The sequence below is a fragment of the Ascaphus truei genome, unplaced genomic scaffold, assembly GCF_040206685.1.
Source record: "Ascaphus truei isolate aAscTru1 unplaced genomic scaffold, aAscTru1.hap1 HAP1_SCAFFOLD_1430, whole genome shotgun sequence".
Taxonomy (NCBI): Eukaryota; Metazoa; Chordata; class Amphibia; order Anura; family Ascaphidae; genus Ascaphus; species Ascaphus truei.
This window is the reverse complement of record NW_027454314.1, coordinates 22,392-42,500: the sequence shown is the minus strand read 5'-3', so window position 1 is coordinate 42,500 and position 20,109 is coordinate 22,392. Positions and strand designations below refer to the sequence as shown.

At 58.8% G+C, this 20,109-nt stretch overlaps 1 protein-coding gene across 2 annotated transcripts in view; it reads right to left on the bottom strand.

Moving 5' to 3' along the window:
* ERCC1 (ERCC excision repair 1, endonuclease non-catalytic subunit) overlaps window positions 1-19,751 on the bottom strand; it is a 22,982-nt gene extending 3,231 nt beyond the window's left edge. Inside the window, exons 1-9 of one of the 2 annotated variants that reach the window (XM_075581582.1) lie at window positions 19,711-19,751; window positions 16,946-17,033; window positions 14,652-14,882; window positions 13,425-13,546; window positions 9,168-9,267; window positions 8,999-9,075; window positions 8,549-8,648; window positions 8,365-8,436; window positions 2,144-2,212 (exon numbers count right to left, since the gene is read on the bottom strand). In XM_075581582.1, coding sequence (XP_075437697.1) covers window positions 2,144-2,212; window positions 8,365-8,436; window positions 8,549-8,648; window positions 8,999-9,075; window positions 9,168-9,267; window positions 13,425-13,546; window positions 14,652-14,882; window positions 16,946-17,033; window positions 19,711-19,724 — 873 coding nt within the window. In that variant the 5' untranslated portion in view covers window positions 19,725-19,751. The remainder of the gene's footprint in view (window positions 1-2,143; window positions 2,213-8,364; window positions 8,437-8,548; window positions 8,649-8,998; window positions 9,076-9,167; window positions 9,268-13,424; window positions 13,547-14,651; window positions 14,883-16,945; window positions 17,034-19,710) is intronic. The other variant, XM_075581583.1, reaches the window with a different exon arrangement.
* Between the last annotated feature and the right edge of the window lie 358 nt (window positions 19,752-20,109).

Genomic DNA, 20,109 nt, shown 5'->3' with positions numbered 1-20,109 from the left:
AACAGAGAGAGAGATGGCGCATCAAAGAGAGAGAGCGTCAAAGAGAGCGAGAGAGCGCGTCAAACAGTCTCTTAGCCTGAGAGAGAGCGTCAAACAGTCTCTTAGCCTGAGAGAGAAAGAGAGAGCGTCAAACAGTCTCTTAGCCTGAGAGAGAAAGAGAGAGCGTCAAACAGTCTCTTAGCCTGAGAGAGAGAGCGTCAGAGAGAGAGAGAGCGTCAAAAAGAGAGAGAGCGTCAAAGAGAGCGTGAAAGAGAGCGAGAGAGCGTCAAAGAGAGTGAGAGAGCGTCAAAGAGAGAGAGAGAGCGCGCATAACAGAGAGAGAGATGGCGCATCAAAGAGAGAGAGCGTCAAAGAGCGAGAGCGTCAAAGAGAGCGAGAGAGCGCGTCAAACAGTCTCTTAGCCTGAGAGAGAGCGTCAAACAGTCTCTTAGCCTGAGAGAGAAAGAGAGAGCGTCAAACAGTCTCTTAGCCTGAGAGAGAGCGTCAGAGAGAGAGAGAGCGTCAAAGAGAGAGAGAGAGCGCGCATAACAGAGAGAGAGATGGCGCATCAAAGAGAGAGAGCGTCAAAGAGAGCGAGAGAGCGCGTCAAACAGTCTCTTAGCCTGAGAGAGAGCGTCAAACAGTCTCTTAGCCTGAGAGAGAAAGAGAGAGCGTCAAACAGTCTCTTAGCCTGAGAGAGAAAGAGAGAGCGTCAAACAGTCTCTTAGCCTGAGAGAGAGAGAGCGTCAGAGAGAGAGAGAGCGTCAAAAAGAGAGAGAGCGTCAAAGAGAGCGTGAAAGAGAGCGAGAGAGCGTCAAAGAGAGTGAGAGAGCGTCAAAGAGAGAGAGAGAGCGCGCATAACAGAGAGAGAGATGGCGCATCAAAGAGAGAGAGCGTCAAAGAGCGAGAGCGTCAAAGAGAGCGAGAGAGCGCGTCAAACAGTCTCTTAGCCTGAGAGAGAGCGTCAAACAGTCTCTTAGCCTGAGAGAGAAAGAGAGAGCGTCAAACAGTCTCTTAGCCTGAGAGAGAGAGAGAGAGAGCGTCAGAGAGAGAGAGCGCGTCAAAAAGAGAGAGAGCGTCAAAGAGAGCGTGAAAGAGAGCGAGAGAGCGTCAAAGAGAGTGAGAGAGCGTCAAAGAGAGAGAGAGAGCGCGCATAACAGAGAGAGAGATGGCGCATCAAAGAGAGAGAGCGTCAAAGAGAGCGAGAGAGCGCTTCAAACAGTCTCTTAGCCTGAGAGAGAGCGTCAAACAGTCTCTTAGCCTGAGAGAGAAAGAGAGAGCGTCAAACAGTCTCTTAGCCTGAGAGAGAGAGAGAGCGTCAAACAGTCTCTTAGCCTGAGAGAGCGTCAAACAGTCTCTTAGCCTGAGAGAGCGTCAAACAGTCTCTTAGCCTGAGAGTGAGAGAGAGTCAAATGATCTCTTAACGTGAGTGTGAGAGAGATTGTGAGATTCAGAGATTGTGAGGGAGTGAGAGTGTGAGGGAGTGAGAGTGTGAGGGAGTGAGAGTGTGAGAGAGAGAGAGTGAGAGAGAGAGGGAGTGTGAGAGAGGGAGTGTGAGAGAGGGAGTGTGAGTGTGAGAGAGGGAGTGTGAGAGAGGGAGTGTGAGAGAGGGAGTGTGAGAGAGGGAGTCTGATAGAGGGGAAAAGGGAGTGTGAGAGGGGGAGAGGGAGTGTGAGAGTGTGAGAGGGAGTGTGAGAGGGGGAGTGTGAGAGGGGGAGTGTGAGAGGGGGAGTGTGAGAGAAGGAGTGTGAGAGGGGGAGTGTGAGAGGGGGAGTGTGAGAGGGGGAGTGTGAGAGGGGGAGTGTGAGAGGGGGAGTGTGAGAGGGGGAGTGTGAGAGGGGGAGTGTGAGAGGGGGAGTGTGAGAGAGGGAGTGTGAGAGGGGGAGTGTGAGAGGGGGAGTGTGAAAGGGAGAGGGGGAGTGTGAGAGGGGGAGTGTGAAAGGGAGAGGGGGAGAGTGAGAGGGGGAGGGAGAAATTGAGAGGGGGAGGGAGAAATTGAGAGGGGGAGGGAGAAATTGAGAGGGGGAGGGAGAATGTGAGAGAGGAGAGAGGGAGAGTGAGAGAGTGTGTCTGCTGGAGAGACACTATCAAATAATGAGTGAGAGATAGTCAGTAAGAGAGAGCGCAGACTGAGAGCGACTCAGAGAGACACACGGCCGCTCACTTTCTGGGGTCCAAGTCCGGGACAGAGAGAGAGATCTTCACGCGATGCGTGTGCGAGGTCCCCCAGGGTCTGCAGGAGAGAGAGAGACCGCAGTGAGAGAGAGAGACCGCAGTGAGAGAGAGAGACCGCAGTGAGAGAGAGAGACCGCAGTGAGAGAGAGAGAGACCGCAGTGAGAGAGAGACCGCAGTGAGACAGAGAGAGAGACCGCAGTGAGACAGAGAGAGAGACCGCAGTGAGACAGAGACCGCAGTGAGAGAGAGATCTTCACGCGATGCGTGTGCGAGGTCCCCCAGGGTCTGCAGGAGAGAGAGACCGCAGTGAGAGAGAGAGACCGCAGTGAGAGAGAGAGACCGCAGTGAGAGAGAGAGACCGCAGTGAGAGAGAGAGACCGCAGTGAGAGAGAGAGAGACCGCAGTGAGAGAGAGACCGCAGTGAGACAGAGAGAGAGACCGCAGTGAGACAGAGAGAGAGACCGCAGTGAGACAGAGACCGCAGTGAGAGAGAGAGAGAGATCTTCACGCGATGCGTGTGCGAGGTCCCCCAGGGTCTGCAGGAGAGAGAGAGACCGCAGTGAGAGCGAGAGACCGCAGTGAGAGAGAGAGACCGCAGTGAGAGAGAGAGACCGCAGTGAGAGAGAGAGACCGCAGTGAGAGAGAGACCGCAGTGAGACAGAGAGAGAGACCGCAGTGAGACAGAGAGAGAGACCGCAGTGAGACAGAGAGAGAGACCGCAGTGAGACAGAGACCGCAGTGAGAGAGAGAGAGAGATCTTCACGCGATGCGTGTGCGAGGTCCCCCAGGGTCTGCAGGAGAGAGAGACCGCAGTGAGAGAGAGAGACCGCAGTGAGAGAGAGAGACCGCAGTGAGAGAGAGAGACCGCAGTGAGAGAGAGAGACCGCAGTGAGAGAGAGAGACCGCAGTGAGAGAGAGAGACTGCAGTGAGAGAGACAGATCTTCACGCGATGCGTGTGCGAGGTCCCCCAGGGTCTGCAGGAGAGAGAGAGACCGCAGTGAGAGAGAGAGACCGCAGTGAGAGAGAGAGACCGCAGTGAGAGAGACAGATCTTCACGCGATGCGTGTGCGAGGTCCCCCAGGGTCTGCAGGAGAGAGAGAGACCGCAGTGAGACAGAGAGACCGCAGTGAGAGAGAGAGACCGCAGTGAGAGAGAGTGACCGCAGTGAGAGAGACAGATCTTCACGCGATGCGTGTGCGAGGTCCCCCAGGGTCTGCAGGAGAGAGAGAGACCGCAGTGAGACAGAGAGACCGCAGTGAGAGAGAGAGACCGCAGTGATACAGAGGAGAGACCGCAGTGAGAGAGAGACCGCAGTGAGACAGAGAGACCGCAGTGAGACAGAGAGACCGCAGTGAGAGAGACAGATCTTCACGCGATGCGTGTGCGAGGTCCCCCAGGGTCTGCAGGAGAGAGAGAGACCGCAGTGAGAGAGAGACCGCAGTGAGAGAGAGACCGCAGTGAGACAGAGACCGCAGTGAGAGAGAGACAGATCTTCACGCGATGCGTGTGCGAGGTCCCCCAGGGTCTGCAGGAGAGAGAGACCGCAGTGAGAGAGAGAGACCTCAGTGAGAGAGAGAGACCGCAGTGAGAGAGAGAGACCGCAGTGAGACAGAGAGACCGCAGTGAGAGAGACAGATCTTCACGCGATGCGTGTGCGAGGTCCCCCAGGGTCTGCAGGAGAGAGAGAGACCGCAGTGAGAGAGAGAGACCGCAGTGAGAGAGAGAGACCGCAGTGAGACAGAGACCGCAGTGAGAGAGAGGCAGATCTTCACGCGATGCGTGTGCGAGGTCCCCCAGGGTCTGCAGGAGAGAGAGACCGCAGTGAGAGAGAGAGACCGCAGTGAGAGAGAGAGACCGCAGTGAGACAGAGAGAGAGACCGCAGTGAGAGAGAGAGATCTTCACGCAATGCGTGTGCGAGGTCACCCAAAGTCTGCAGGAGAGAGATCGCAGTGAGAGAGAGAGACCGCAGTGAGAGAGACAGATCTTCACGCGATGCGTGTGCGAGGTCCCCCAGGGTCTGCAGGAGAGAGAGACCGCAGTGAGAGAGAGAGAGACCGCAGTGAGAGAGACTGCACTGAGAGAGAGAGACCGCAGTGAGAGAGAGAGACCGCAGTGAGACAGAGAGACCGCAGTGAGACAGAGAGAGACCGCAGTGAGAGAGAGAGAGATCTTCACGCGTTGCGTGTGCGAGGTCACCCAAAGTCTGCAGGAGAGAGAGAGACCGCAGTGAGAGAGAGAGACCGCAGTGAGAGAGAGAGACCGCAGTGAGAGAGACAGATCTTCACGCGATGCGTGTGCGAGGTCACCCAAAGTCTGCAGGAGAGAGAGAGACCGCAGTGAGAGAGAGAGACCGCAGTGAGAGAGAGAGACAGATCTTTACGCGATGCGTGTGCGAGGTCCCCCAAAGTCTGCAGGAGAGAGAGAGACCGTAGTGAGAGAGAGAGACCGCAGTGAGACAGAGAGAGAGAGACCGCAGTGAGAGAGAGAGACCGCAGTGAGAGAGAGAGACAGATCTTTACGCGATGCGTGTGCGAGGTCCCCCAAAGTCTGCAGGAGAGAGAGAGACCGTAGTGAGAGAGAGAGACCGCAGTGAGACAGAGAGAGAGAGACCGCAGTGAGAGAGAGAGACCGCAGTGAGAGAGAGAAGGAGAGAGAGACCGCAGTGAGACAGAGAGAGAGACCGCAGTGAGAGAGAGAGATCTTCACGCGATGCGTGTGCGAGGTCACCCAAAGTCTGCAGGAGAGAGAGAGACCGCAGTGAGAGAGAGACCGCAGTGAGAGAGAGATCTTCACGCGATGCGTGTGCGAGGTCACCCAAAGTCTGCAGGAGAGAGAGAGACCGCAGTGATAGAGAGAGACCGCAGTGAAAGAGAGAGACCGCAGTGAGAGAGACAGATCTTCACGCGATGCGTGTGCGAGGTCACCCAAAGTCTGCAGGAGAGAGAGAGACCGCAGTGAGAGAGAGAGACCGCAGTGAGAGAGAGAGACCGCAGTGAGAGAGAGAGACCGCAGTGAGAGAGAGAGACAGATCTTCACGCGATGCGTGTGCGAGGTCACCCAGGGTCTGCAGGAGAGACAGAGACCGCAGTGAGAGAGAGAGAGAGACCACAGTGAGAGAGAGAGACAGATCTTCACGCGATGCGTGTGTGAGGTCCCCCAAAGTCTGCAAGAGAGACAGAGACCGCAGTGAGAGAGAGAGACCGCAGTGAGACAGAGGAGAGAGAGACCGCAGTGAGACAGAGAAGGAGAGAGACCGCAGTGATACAGAGGAGAGAGAGACTGCAGTGATACAGAGGAGAGACTGCAGTGAGAGAGAGAGACAGATCTTCACGCGATGCGTGTGCGAGGTCACCCAAAGTCTGCAGGAGAGACAGAGACCGCAGTGAGAGAGAGACAGAGACCGCAGTGAGAGAGAGACCGCAGTGATACAGAGGAGAGAGAGAGACCGCAGTGATACAGAGGAGAGACCGCAGTGAGAGAGAGACCGCAGTGAGAGAGAGAAGGAGAGAGAGACCGCAGTGATACAGAGGAGAGACTGCAGTTAGAGAGACAGATCTTCACGCGATGAGTGTGCGAGGTCACCCAAAGTCTGCAGGAGAGAGAGAGACCGCAGTGAGAGAGAGACCGCAGTGAGAGAGAGACCGCAGTGATACAGAGGAGAGAGAGACCGCAGTGAGAGAGACAGATCTTCACGCGATGCGTGTGCGAGGTCACCCAAAGTCTGCAGGAGAGACAGAGACCGCAGTGAGAGAGAGACCGCAGTGAGAGAGAGAGACCGCAGTGAGAGAGAGACCGCAGTGATACAGAGGAGAGAGAGACCGCAGTGAGAGAGACAGATCTTCACGCGATGCGTGTGCGAGGTCACCCAAAGTCTGCAGGAGAGACAGAGACCGCAGTGAGAGAGAGACCGCAGTGAGAGAGAGACCGCAGTGAGAGAGAGAGACCGCAGTGAGAGAGAGAGACCGCAGTGAGACAGAGAAGGAGAGAGAGACCGCAGTGATACAGAGGAGAGACTGCAGTTAGAGAGACACCCAAAGTCTGCAGGAGAGAGAGAGACCGCAGTGAGAGAGAGACCGCAGTGAGAGAGAGAGACCGCAGTGAGAGAGAGACCCCAGTGAGACAGAGACCGCAGTGAGAGAGAGACCGCAGTGAGACAGAGACCACAGTGAGAGAGAGACCGCAGTGAGAGAGACGCAGTGAGAGAGAGACCGCAGTGAGACAGAGGAGAGAGAGACTGCAGTGATACAGAGGAGAGACTGCAGTGAGAGAGACAGATCTTCACGCGATGCGTGTGCGAGGTCACCCAAAGTCTGCAGGAGAGACAGAGACCGCAGTGAGAGAGAGACAGAGACCGCAGTGAGAGAGAGAGACCGCCGTGAGAGAGAGACCGCAGTGAGAGAGAGACTGCAGTGATACAGAGGAGAGAGAGAGAGACCGCAGTGATACAGAGGAGAGACCGCAGTGAGAGAGAGAGACCGCAGTGAGAGAGAGAAGGAGAGAGAGACCGCAGTGATACAGAGGAGAGACTGCAGTTAGAGAGACAGATCTTCACGCGATGCGTGTGCGAGGTCACCCAAAGTCTGCAGGAGAGACAGAGACCGCAGTGAGAGAGAGACCGCAGTGAGAGAGAGACCGCAGTGAGAGAGAGAGACCGCAGTGAGACAGAGGAGAGAGAGACCGCAGTGATACAGAGGAGAGACTGCAGTTAGAGAGACAGATCTTCACGCGATGCATGTGCGAGGACACCCAAAGTCTGCAGGAGAGAGAGAGACCGCAGTGAGAGAGAGACCGCAGTGAGAGAGAGACCGCAGTGAGAGAGAGACCCCAGTGAGACAGAGACCGCAGTGAAAGAGAGACCGCAGTGAGACAGAGACCGCAGTGAGAGAGAGACCGCAGTGAGAGAGAGACCGCAGTGAGAGAGAGACCGCAGTGAGACAGAGAGACAGATCTTCACGCGATGCGTGTGCGAGGACACCCAGTCGGCTGCAAGATAGAGAGACCGCAGTGAGAGAGACCGCAGTGAGACAGAGACAGCAGTGAGACAAAGACCGCAGTGAGAGACAAGGAGAGAGAGAGAGACTGCAGTGATACAGAGAAGGAGAGAGAGACCGCAGTGAGAGAAAGAGACAGATCTTCACGCGATGCGTGTGCGAGGACACCCAAAGTCTGCAGGAGAGAGAGACCGCAGTGAGACAGAGAGAGAGACCGCAGTGAGAGACAAAGAGAGAAAGACCACAGTGACACAGAGGAGATACCACAGTGAGAGACGTGGAGAGAGACTGCAGTGAGACAGAAGTGGAGAGAGAGAGACTGCTTGTCTGTCTCACTGCAGAGAGAGAGAGAGACCGCAGTGAGAGACAAGGAGAGAGAGACCGCAGTGAGACAGAGACAGCAGTGAGACAGAGACCGCAGTGAGAGACAAGGAGAGAGAGAGAGACTGCAGTGATACAGAGAAGGAGAGAGAGACCGCAGTGATAGAGGAGAGACCGCAGTGAGAGAGAGAGAATGCAGTGAGAGAGAGAGACAGATCTTCACGCGATGCGTGTGCGAGGTCACCCAGGGTCTGCAGGAGAGACAGAGACCGCAGTGAGAGAGAGAGAGAGACCGCAGTGAGAGAGAGAGACAGATATTCACGCGATGCGTGTGCGAGGTCCCCCAAAGTCTGCAGGAGAGACAGAGACCGCAGTGAGACAGAGGAGAGAGAGACCGCAGTGAGACAGAGAAGAAGAGAGAGACCGCAGTGATACAGAGGAGAGAGAGACAGATCTTCTCGCGATGCGTGTGCGAGAACACCCAAAGTCTGCAGGAGAGAGAGACCGCAGTGAGACAGACAAGGAGAGAGAGACCACAGTGAGACAGAGGAGATACCACAGTGAGAGACGTGGAGAGAGACCGCAGTGAGACAGAAGTGGAGAGAGAGACTGCTTGTCTGTCTCACTGCAGAGAGAGAGAGACCATGTCTGTCTCACTGCAGAGAGAGAGACCACAGTGAGACAGACAAGGAGAGAGAGAGAGAAAGAGATCGCAGTGAGACGGACGGAGAGAAAGAGATCGCAGTGAGACGGACGGAGAGAAAGAGATCGCAGTGAGACGGACGGAGAGAAAGAGATCGCAGTGAGACGGACGTTTAGAGACCGCAGTGAGACGGACGGAGAGAAAGAGATCGCAGTGAGACGGACGGAGAGAGAGACACAGATGTGTGCTCACCCCGAATGTGGTGAGCAGAGTGCAGCTATCTGTCTTATTCACGGACTTCACCGTTGTAAGACAGTCTGTCATCTGAAATGAGAGTGCGCTGGTGAGAGAACTTCCCTAGGGTAACTCAGGCGCTCCCCGCCCCTCCCCAAACCCCCCCCCCACCACCCCCCCCACCACTCCCCCCCTCACTCACCCGTGACATGAAGTCTCTCTCGCTCCTCTCTCTCAGAGCGTCAGCCGGCTTCTGCTCATAACATTTATACGTCTCCAGGTATCGTGCGGCCTCCTCAGGGCTGGGGGGGGGGGAGGTTACTAACCCCCAACAGATACACGTCCCACCCCCCATATCCCTTTCCCCCACACCTCCCACCCCCCATATCCCTCTCCCCCACACCTCCCACCCCCCATATCCCTCCCACCCACACCTTCCACCCCCATATCCCTCCCACCCACACCTTCCACCCCCCATATCCCTCTCCCCCACACCTCCCACCCCCCATATCCCTCCCACCCACACCTCCCACCCCCATATCCCTCCCCCACACCTCCCATATCCCTGTCCCCCACACCTCCCACCCCCCATATCCCTCTCCCTCACAACTCCTGCCCCCATATCCCCCCCCGCCCGCCGCTCCTCTCTCACCTCCAGCTCAGTATTAATGTGCAGTCAGACAGGATACAAATCTTTGCCAGCTCCTTCAGAATGAAGTGAGGGTCTTTCTGCAACAAGAGGGTCCGGGAAATTCATTGGGGTCCCTGTTTATCCCCCCCCCCCGCCCCCTGCTTGCATATACGCGGACCCCCAGACTCACCACATCCACCTGGACCAGCAGAACACGGAGAGCAAAGGACTGACCGAGAGAGCGCAGGCGGGAGTGGATGTACTCCGGGTTCAGAGCGTGATACCGCAGGCTGAGAGAGCGAGACAGTGAGAGAGTGAGAGAGCGCAGGCGGGAGTGGATGTACTCCGGGTTCAGAGCGTGATACCGCAGGCTGAGAGAGAGACAGTGAGAGAGTGCAGGCGGGAGTGGATGTACTCCGGGTTCAGAGCGTGATACCGCAGGCTGAGAGAGACAGTGAGAGATCGCAGGCGGGAGTGAGAGAGCGCAGGCGGGAGTGAATGTACTCCGGGTTCAGAGCGTGATACCGCAGGCTGAGAGAGAGACAGTGAGAGGGAGAGACAGTGAGAGAGCGCAGGCGGGAGTGGATGTACTCCGGGTTCAGAGCGTGATACCGCAGGCTGAGAGAGCGAGACAGTGAGAGAGTGAGAGAGCGCAGGCGGGAGTGGATGTACTCCGGGTTCAGAGCGTGATACCGCAGGCTGAGAGAGAGACAGTGAGAGAGTGCAGGCGGGAGTGGATGTACTCCGGGTTCAGAGCGTGATACCGCAGGCTGAGAGAGACAGTGAGAGATCGCAGGCGGGAGTGAGAGAGCGCAGGCGGGAGTGAATGTACTCCGGGTTCAGAGCGTGATACCGCAGGCTGAGAGAGAGACAGTGAGAGAGTGAGAGAGAGAGACAGTGAGACAGTGAGACAGTGAGAGAGTGAGACAGTGAGACAGTGAGAGACAGTGAGAGAGCGCAGGCGGGAGTGAATGTACTCCGGGTTCAGAGCGTGATACCGCAGGCTGAGAGAGCGAGACAGTGAGAGAGTGAGAGAGCGCAGGCGGGAGTGGAGGTACTCCGGGTTCAGAGCGTGATACCGCAGGCTGAGAGAGAGAGACAGTGAGAGAGCGCAGGCGGGAGTGAGAGAGCGCAGGCGGGAGTGGATGTACTCCGGGTTCAGAGCGTGATACCGCAGGCTGAGAGAGAGAGACAGTGAGAGAGTGAGAGAGAGAGACAGTGAGAGAGCGCAGGCGGGAGTGGATGTACTCCGGGTTCAGAGCGTGATACCGCAGGCTGAGAGAGACAGTGAGACAGTGAGAGAGTGAGACAGTGAGACAGTGAGAGAGCGAGAGAGCGCAGGCGGGAGTGGATGTACTCCGGGTTCAGAGCGTGATACCGCAGTCTGAGAGAGAGACAGTGAGAGAGCGCAGGCGGGAGTGGATGTACTCCGGGTTCAGAGCGTGATACCGCAGGCTGAGAGAGAGACAGTGAGAGATCGCAGGCGGGAGTGAGAGAGCGCAGGCGGGAGTGAATGTACTCCGGGTTCAGAGCGTGATACCGCAGGCTGAGAGAGAGACAGTGAGAGAGTGAGAGAGAGAGACAGTGAGACAGTGAGACAGTGAGAGAGTGAGACAGTGAGACAGTGAGAGACAGTGAGAGAGCGCAGGCGGGAGTGAATGTACTCCGGGTTCAGAGCGTGATACCGCAGGCTGAGAGAGAGACAGTGAGACAGTGAGAGAGCGCAGGCGGGAGTGAATATACTCCGGGTTCAGAGCGTGATACCGCAGGCTGAGAGAGACAGTGAGAGAGTGAGAGAGAGAGACAGTGAGAGAGCGCAGGCGGGAGTGAATGTACTCCGGATTCCGAGCGTGATACCGCAGGCTGAGAGAGAGACAGTGAGAGAGAGAGACAGTGAGAGAGCGCAGGCGGGAGTGGATGTACTCCGGGTTCAGAGCGTGATACCGCAGGCTGAGAGAGACAGTGAGAGACAGTGAGAGAGCGCAGGCGGGAGTGAATGTACTCCGGGTTCAGAGCGTGATACCAAAGGCTGAGAGAGAGACAGTGAGACAGTGAGAGAGAGCGAGAGAGCGCAGGCGGGAGTGAATATACTCCGGGTTCAGAGCGTGATACCGCAGGCTGAGAGAGAGAGACAGTGAGACAGTGAGAGAGTGAGACAGTAAGAGAGCGCAGGCGGGAGTGAATATACTCCGGGTTCAGAGCGTGATACCGCAGGCTGAGAGAGAGAGACAGTGAGAGAGCGCAGGCGGGAGTGAATGTACTCCGGGTTCAGAGCGTGATACCGCAGGCTGAGAGAGACAGTGAGAGAGCGCAGGCGGGAGTGAATGTACTCCGGGTTCAGAGCGTGATACCGCAGGCTGAGAGAGACAGTGAGAGAGCGCAGGCGGGAGTGAATATACTCCGGGTTCAGAGCGTGATACCGCAGGCTGAGAGAGACAGTGAGAGAGCGCAGGCGGAAGTGAATGTACTCCGGGTTCAGAGCGTGATACCGCAGGCTGAGAGAGACAGTGAGAGAGTGAGAGGGAGAGACAGTGAGAGAGCGCAGGCGGGAGTGAATGTACTCCGGGTTCAGAGCGTGATACCGCAGGCTGAGAGAGAGAGAGACAGTGAGAGAGTGAGAGAGCGCAGGCGGGAGTGAATGTACTCCGGGTTCAGAGCGTGATACCGCAGGCTGAGAGAGAGACAGTGAGACAGTGAGAGAGCGAGACAGTGAGAGAGCGCAGGCGGGAGTGGATGTACTCCGGGTTCAGAGCGTGATACCGCAGGCTGAGAGAGAGACAGTGAGACAGTGAGAGAGTGAGAGAGAGAGAGAGAGAGCGCAGGCGGGAGTGGATGTACTCCGGGTTCAGAGCGTGATACCGCAGGCTGAGAGAGAGACAGTGAGACAGTGAGACAGTGAGAGAGAGCGAGAGAGCGCAGGCGGGAGTGAATATACTCCTGGTTCAGAGCGTGATACCGCAGGCTGAGAGAGAGACAGTGAGACAGTGAGACAGTGAGTGAGAGCGAGAGAGCGCAGGCGGGAGTGAATATACTCCGGGTTCAGAGCGTGATACCGCAGGCTGAGAGAGAGAGACAGTGAGACAGTGAGAGAGAGTGAGAGAGTGCAGGCGGGAGTGAATATACTCCGGGTTCAGAGCGTGATACCGCAGGCTGAGAGAGAGAGACAGTGAGACAGTGAGAGAGTGAGACAGTAAGAGAGCGCAGGCGGGAGTGAATATACTCCGGGTTCAGAGCGTGATACCGCAGGCTGAGAGAGAGACAGTGAGACAGTGAGAGAGTGAGAGAGAGAGACCGTGAGACAGTGAGACAGTGAGAGAGCGAGAGAGCGCAGGCGGGAGTGAATGTACTCCGGGTTCAGAGCGTGATACCGCAGGCTGAGAGAGACAGTGAGAGAGTGAGACAGTGAGAGAGCGCAGGCGGGAGTGAATATACTCCGGGTTCAGAGCGTGATACCGCAGGCTGAGAGAGAGAGAGACCGTGAGACAGTGAGAGAGTGAGAGAGCGCAGGCGGGAGTGAATATACTCCGGGTTCAGAGCGTGATACCGCAGGCTGAGAGAGAGAGACAGTGAGACAGAGAGACAGTGAGAGAGTGCAGGCGGGAGTGAATGTACTCCGGGTTCAGAGCGTGATACCGCAGGCTGAGAGAGAGAGAGACAGTGAGACAGCGAGAGAGCGCAGGCGGGAGTGAATGTACTCCGGGTTCAGAGCGTGATACCGCAGGCTGAGAGAGAGAGAGACAGTGAGACAGTGAGAGAGAGAGACCGTGAGACAGTGAGACAGTGAGAGAGCGAGAGAGCGCAGGCGGGAGTGAATGTACTCCGGGTTCAGAGCGTGATACCGCAGGCTGAGAGAGACAGTGAGAGAGTGAGAGAGAGAGACAGTGAGACAGTGAGAGAGTGAGAGAGACCGTGAGACAGTGAGACAGTGAGAGAGCGCAGGCGGGAGTGAATATACTCCGGGTTCAGAGCGTGATACCGCAGGCTGAGAGAGAGAGATAGTGAGAGAGCGAGAGAGCGAGACAGTGAGAGCGCAGGCGGGAGAGAATGTACTCCGGGTTCAGAGCGTGATACCGCAGGCTGAGAGAGACAGTGAGAGAGCGCAGGCGGGAGTGAATATACTCCGGGTTCAGAGCGTGATACCGCAGGCTGAGAGAGAGAGAGACAGTGAGAGAGTGAGACAGTAAGAGAGCGCAGGCGGGAGTGAATATACTCCGGGTTCAGAGCGTGATACCGCAGGCTGAGAGAGAGACAGTGAGACAGTGAGACAGTGAGAGAGCGCAGGCGGGAGTGAATATACTCCGGGAATATACTGGGGGGAGGGGGGGGAGGTGAGGAGCGGGTTACTCCGGTGCAGGGACCTCACACAGAGAAAGAGACAGGGTGATGCAATGACACGTGAGAGAGGGACGTTGCTCTGCATGCCAGGAGACAGTCAGCAGTCTCTTACCTCAGATAGAGTGCACAGCACGCTTCTCCCATCACATAATCCGGCACAATGTCTCCAAACTCCCAGGGGATGTTCCGGATGTGTTTAAGGAGGGGGTTCCCTCTCTGCGAGACAGTCGCACTCTGAGCCAGAGACATACACAGAGGCAGCCACAGACAGCAGGCAACAGGAAACGCACAGAGTGACACACACGCGCGGGTGACAGGCGCACAGTGACACACAGACGCGCGGGTGACAGGCGCGCAGAGTGAAACACTGACGCGCGGGTGACAGGCGCACAGAGTGACACAGACGCGCAGGTGACAGACACAGAGTGACACACACACTGCGGGTGACAGACCCACAGTGTGATACAGAGACGCAAAGAGTGACACACAGAGTGATACACAGACGCACAGAGTGACAGACGCGCAGAGTGACAGACGTGCAGAGTGACACACAGAAGCGGGTGACAGATGCACAGTGACACAGACACGCGGGTGACAGATGCACAGTGACAGACGCACAGTGACAGACACGCGGGTGACAGACGCACAGTGACAGACACGCGGGTGACAGACGCACAGTGACACAGACACGCGGGTGACAGACGCACAGTGACACAGACACGCGGGTGACAGACGCACAGTGACACAGACACGTGGGTGACAGACGCACAGTGACACAGACACGCGGGTGACAGACGCACAGTGACACAGACACGCGGGTGACAGACGCACAGTGACACAGACACGCGGGTGACAGACGCACAGTGACAGATGCACAGTGACACAGACGCACAGTGACACAGACACGCGGGTGACAGATGCACAGTGACACAGACGCACAGTGACACAGACACGCGGGTGACAGACGCACAGTGACACAGACACGCGGGTGACAGACGCACAGTGACACAGACACGCGGGTGACAGACACACAGTGACACAAACACGCGGGTGACAGACGCACAGTGACACAGACACGCGGGTGACAGACGCACAGTGACACAGACACGCGGGTGACAGACGCACAGTGACACAGACACGCGGGTGACAGACGCACAGTGACACAGACACGCGGGTGACAGACGCACAGTGACACAGACACGCGGGTGACAGACGCACAGTGACACAGACACGCGGGTGACAGACGCACAGTGACACAGACACGCGGGTGACAGACGCACAGTGACACAGACACGCGGGTGACAGACGCACAGTGACACACACCGTCCCCCTCCCTCACCTGCCGTGCGCTGACCACGATGCAGCTTTTCCCTCCTGCCGGCTTTGGGACGGGAACGGACACTTGTCCTGCGGAGGAAGCTGGAGCATCTACTCGGTCCCCCCTCTCAGCCGGGCTGCTCCGCTCGGGCCCCTGGGGCTCACGCTGGAAGATGTAATTAGCGTAACTCCCAGCGGGGGCTGCGGGGGGCGCTGCGGGGGGGGCTGTGGGGGCCTGAAACAGGGAGCGCACCTGCAGGGGGAGATCAGCAGAATAAGCGACAATAAGGCAGTGTTCTGAGATCCACGAGTGACACAGAGCAGCCAAGTCACCGGGGGGGGGGGGGCGCCCGCACCCCAGGCCCCGCTCCCCCGGGGAGGCCCCGCTCCCCAGGCCCCGCACCCCAGGCCCCGCACCCCAGGCCCCGCTCCCCCCGGGGACGCCCGCACCCCAGGCCCCGCTCCCCCCGGGGACGCCCGCACCCCAGGCCCCGCTCCCCCCGGGGACGCCCGCACCCCAGGCCCCGCTCCCCCCGGGGACGCCCGCTCCCCAGGCCCCGCTCTTCCCGGGGACGCCCGCACCCCAGGCCCCGCTCCCCCCGGGGACGCCCGCACCCCAGGCCCCGCTCCCCCCGGGAAGGCCCGCACCCCAGGCTCCACACCCCCCGGGGACGCCCGCTCCCCAGGCCCCGCACCCCCCGGGGACGCCCGCTCCCCCCGGGGACGCCCGCTCCCCAGGCCCCGCACCCCAGGCCCCGCACCCCCGGGGGCGCCCGCACCCCAGGCCCCGCTCCCCCGGGGACGCCCGCTCCCCAGGCCCCGCTCCCCCCGGGGAGGCCCGCACCCCAGGCCCCGCACCCCCGGAGACGCCCGCACCCCAGGCCCCGCTCCCCCGGGGGCGCCCGCACCCCAGGCCCCGCTCCCCCGGGGGCGCCCGCACCCCAGGCCCCGCTCCCCCGGGGGCGCCCGCACCCCAGGCCCCGCTCCCCCGGGGGCGCCCGCACCCCAGGCCCCGCTCCCCCGGGGACGCCCGCACCCCAGGCCCCGCTCCCCAGGCCCCGCTCCCCAGGCCCCGCTCCCCCCGGTGGAGGCCCCGCTCCCCCCGGTGGAGGCCCCGCTCCCCAGGCTCCGTTCCCCCCGGGGAGGCCCGCACCCCAGGCCCCGCTCCCCCGGGGACGCCCGCTCCCCAGGCCCCGCTCCCCCGGGGACACCCGCTCCCCAGGCCCCGCTCCCCCGGGGACGCCCGCTCCCCAGGCCCCGCACCCCCGGAGACGCCCGCACCCCAGGCCCCGCTCCCCCGGGGACGCCCGCTCCCCAGGCCCCGCACCCCCGGAGACGCCCGCACCCCAGGCCCCGCTCCCCCCGGGGATGCCCGCTCCCCAGGCCCCGCTCCCCCGGGGACGCCCGCACCCCAGGCCCCGCTCCCCAGGCCCCGCACCCCAGGCCCCGCTCCCCCGGGGACGCCCGCTCCCCAGGCCCCGCTCCCCCGGGGACGCCCGCTCCCCAGGCCCCGCTCCCCCCGGGGAGGCCCCGCACTCCAGACCCCGCTCCCCCCGGGGAGGCCCGCACCTCAGGCCCCGCTCCCCCCGGGGAGTCCCCGCTCCCCCCGGTGGAGGCCCCGCTCCCCAGGCTCCGCTCCCCCCGGGGACGCCCGCACCCCAGGCCCCGCTCCCCAGGCCCCGCTCCCCCCAGGGAGGCCCGCACCCCAGGCCCCGCTCCCCTTGGGACGCCCGCTCCCCCGGGGAGGCCCGCACCCCAGGCCCCTCACCGAAGGCCCCGCTCCCCCGGGGACGCCCGCACCCCAGGCCCCGCTCCCCCGGGGAGGCCCGCTCCCCAGGCCCCGCTCCCCCGGGGACGCCCGCACCCCAGGCCCCGCTCCCCCGGGGACGCCCGCACCCCAGGCCCTGCTCCCCCGGGGAGGCCCGCTCCCCAGGCCCCGCTCCCCCGGGGACGCCCGCACCCCAGGCCCCGCTCCCCCGGGGGGGTGCCCGCACCCCAGGCGCCGCTCCCCCGGGGAGGCCCGCACCCCAGGCCCCGCTCCCCCGGGGACGCCCACACCCCAGGCCCCGCTCCCCCGGGGACGCCCGCACCCCAGGCCCCGCTCCCCCGGGGACGCCCGCACCCCAGGCCCCGCTCCCCCGGGGACGCCCGCACCCCAGGCCCCGCTCCCCCGGGGAGGCCCGCTCCCCAGGTCCCGCTCCCCCGGGGAGGCCAGCTCCCCAGGCCCCGCTCCCCCGGGGACGCCCGCACCCCAGGCCCCGCTCCCCCGGGGAGGCCCGCTCCCCAGGCCCCGCCCGCACCCCAGGCCCCGCTCACCGGGACGGCCGCCTTCTCCTGGGAGGGGATAATAAATCGCTTGGGTTCCGCAGTTGACGAGTTCTGCTCATTCCCCGTCGCAGCCATACTGAGAATATTAATTAACGTAGCGTCCTAATCGCGTCTTGTTAGCAGCTAGAAAATGACATATAATTGTTTTCTAAGGCCGTGCATATAGTGCCGGCTAGCGAAAGTTATATTTTGCTTTGCGGCGGCATCGCGGGCATACTGGCATTTCATTGGTTCAGGGGCTGTCATATGAGGCGACAGCCCTTGAAAAATCAAATATTGCCAGCTACCAAAATTCGCAACACTCCGTCGCTTACTATAAGCGCACGCGGTGGCGGCGGCAATGCATTTGTTTTTATTTATTTGTTTTTGGGTACACGGTTACACATACATGGTTACATTAAGTGGGCAGGGCATACATTATATACAAGACAGTGCATGCACAGTTGGCGATAATATATATTATGGGCGTATGTAAGTTACAGACCAGATTACAATGTGAGACAGCCTTAGTTATGAAGGAACTTAGACTGGTGGTGGATGTGAGTCTCCAGTTTTGGGGTGCACGGTAAGAGGAGTAGCAGATGGGGGTGGGTGATGGAGGGATGGTGGGGTGGGTGATGGAGGGATGGTGGGGTGGGTGATGGAGGGATTGTGGGTTGGGTGATGGAGGGATGCCGTATGTGTGTGTGGGGTGTAATGGAGGGATGGGGGGTGTGGGGTGAAGGGGTGTGTGTGGTGGGATGGTGGGGTGTGGATGGTGGTATGCGGTGTGTGTGTGTGGGATGGGGGTTCATGGAGGGATGGCGGGGTGGGTGTGCGTGTGTGGATGCGGGGGATGGAGGGTTGGGGGTGTGTGTGTGTGGGATAGAGGCGTGTGGGATAGAGGCGTGTGGGATAGAGGGGTGTGGGATAGAGGGGTGTGGGATAGAGGGGTGTGGGGGGGATGGAGGGAGGTATGGGATGAAGGGGCGTGATGGAGGGATGTGTGTGGGATAGGGGGGTGATAGAGGTGTGGGATAGGGGGGTGATAGGTGTGGGTGATGGGGGGTGTGGGATTGGGGGGCGATGGAGTGGTGTGTGGGATAGGGGGTGATGGAGGGGTGTGGGATAGGGGGTGATGAAGGGGTGTGGGATAGGGGGGAGTGCGGGATAGGGGGGTGATGGATCGGGGGGGTGATAGGGGGGAGTGGGAGTGCGGGATAGGGGGGTGTGTGGGATGGGGGAATCTTAGAAATAGGAGAGCAGTTCCCAGGTGTTATATCCAGGTGTGTGGTGTGTATGTATCCTGCTTCTCTCCCAGACCCGTTATATACAGGTGTGTGGTGTGTATGTATCCTGCTTCTCTCCCAGACCCGTTATATACAGGTGTGTGGTGTGTATGTATCCTGCTTCTCTCCCAGACCCGTTATATACAGGTGTGTGGTGTGTATGTATCCTGCTTCTCTCCCAGACCCGTTATATACAGGTGTGTATGTATCCTGCTTCTCTCCCAGACCCGTTATATACAGGTGTGTGGTGTGTATGTATCCTGCTTCTCTCCCAGACCCGTTATATACAGGTGTGTGGTGTGTATGTATCCTGCTTCTCTCCCAGACCCGTTATATACAGGTGTGTGGTGTGTCTGTATCCTGCTTCTCTCCCAGACCCGTTATATACAGGTGTGTGGTGTGTATGTATCCTGCTTCTCTCCCAGACCCGTTATATACAGGTGTGTATGTATCCTGCTTCTCTCCCAGACCCGTTATATACAGGTGTGTGGTGTGTCTGTATCCTGCTTCTCTCCCAGACCCGTTATATACAGGTGTGTGGTGTGTATGTATCCTGCTTCTCTCCCAGACCCGTTATATACAGGTGTGTATGTATCCTGCTTCTCTCCCAGACCCGTTATATACAGGTGTGTGGTGTGTATGTATCCTGCTTCTCTCCCAGACCCGTTATATACAGGTGTGTGGTGTGTCTGTATCCTGCTTCTCTCCCAGACCCGTTATATACAGGTGTGTGGTGTGTATGTATCCTGCTTCTCTCCCAGACCCGTTATATACAGGTGTGTATGTATCCTGCTTCTCTCCCAGACCCGTTATATACAGGTGTGTGGTGTGTCTGTATCCTGCTTCTCTCCCAGACCCGTTATATACAGGTGTGTGGTGTGTATGTATCCTGCTTCTCTCCCAGACCCGTTATATACAGGTGTGTGGTGTGTATATATCCTGCTTCTCTCCCAGACCCGTTATATACAGGTGTGTGGTGTGTATGTATCCTGCTTCTCTCCCAGACACGTTATATACAGGTGTGTGGTGTGTATGTATCCTGCTTCTCTCCCAGACCCGTTATATACAGGTGTGTGGTGTGTATGTATCCTGCTTCTCTCCCAGACCCGTTATATACAGGTGTGTGGTGTGTATGTATCCTGCTTCTCTCACAGACACGTTATATACAGGTGTGTGGTGTGTATGTATCCTGCTTCTCTCACAGACACGTTATATACAGGTGTGTGGTGTGTATGTATCCTGCTTCTCTCCCAGACACGTTATATACAGGTGTGTGGTGTGTATGTATCCTGCTTCTCTCCCAGACACGTTATATACAGGTGTGTGGTGTGTATGTATCCTGCTTCTCTCCCAGACACGTTATATACAGGTGTGTGGTGTGTATGTATCCTGCTTCTCTCCCAGACCCGTTACTCGGACACATTCCCAATATTATTACTTTGAGTTTTATTCCCATCTCCTCCTTGTTGTATTTACATTTCCTACCAGCAAGTCGCCATTTTGATCAACTCTCCTTTCGCGTCACTTCCGGGGGTGAGGAGCGGCTGTCCATGACGCGCTTCCTGTTAGGAATTGTATTTCTTCCCTATGGCGGGACGGCCATCTTGGTACTCATAAGCAGCCGTTAAAGGAGGAAAGGCGGCCATCTTGGTACTCATGAGCAGCAGTGAGATGAGGAAAGGCGGCCATCTTGGTACTCATGAGCAGCAGTGAGATGAGGAAAGGCGGCCATCTTGGTACATTTAAAGCTTTCTGTTTTTAGAATTATTGTTGAAGAGAACACAGAAAAATTCGGAAGAAAGAACATTGGATACAATATAAATTAGCATGAAACATGCCAGTAATAGTTTGCATATCATAGAACATTAATGAGACAGCTGTAGC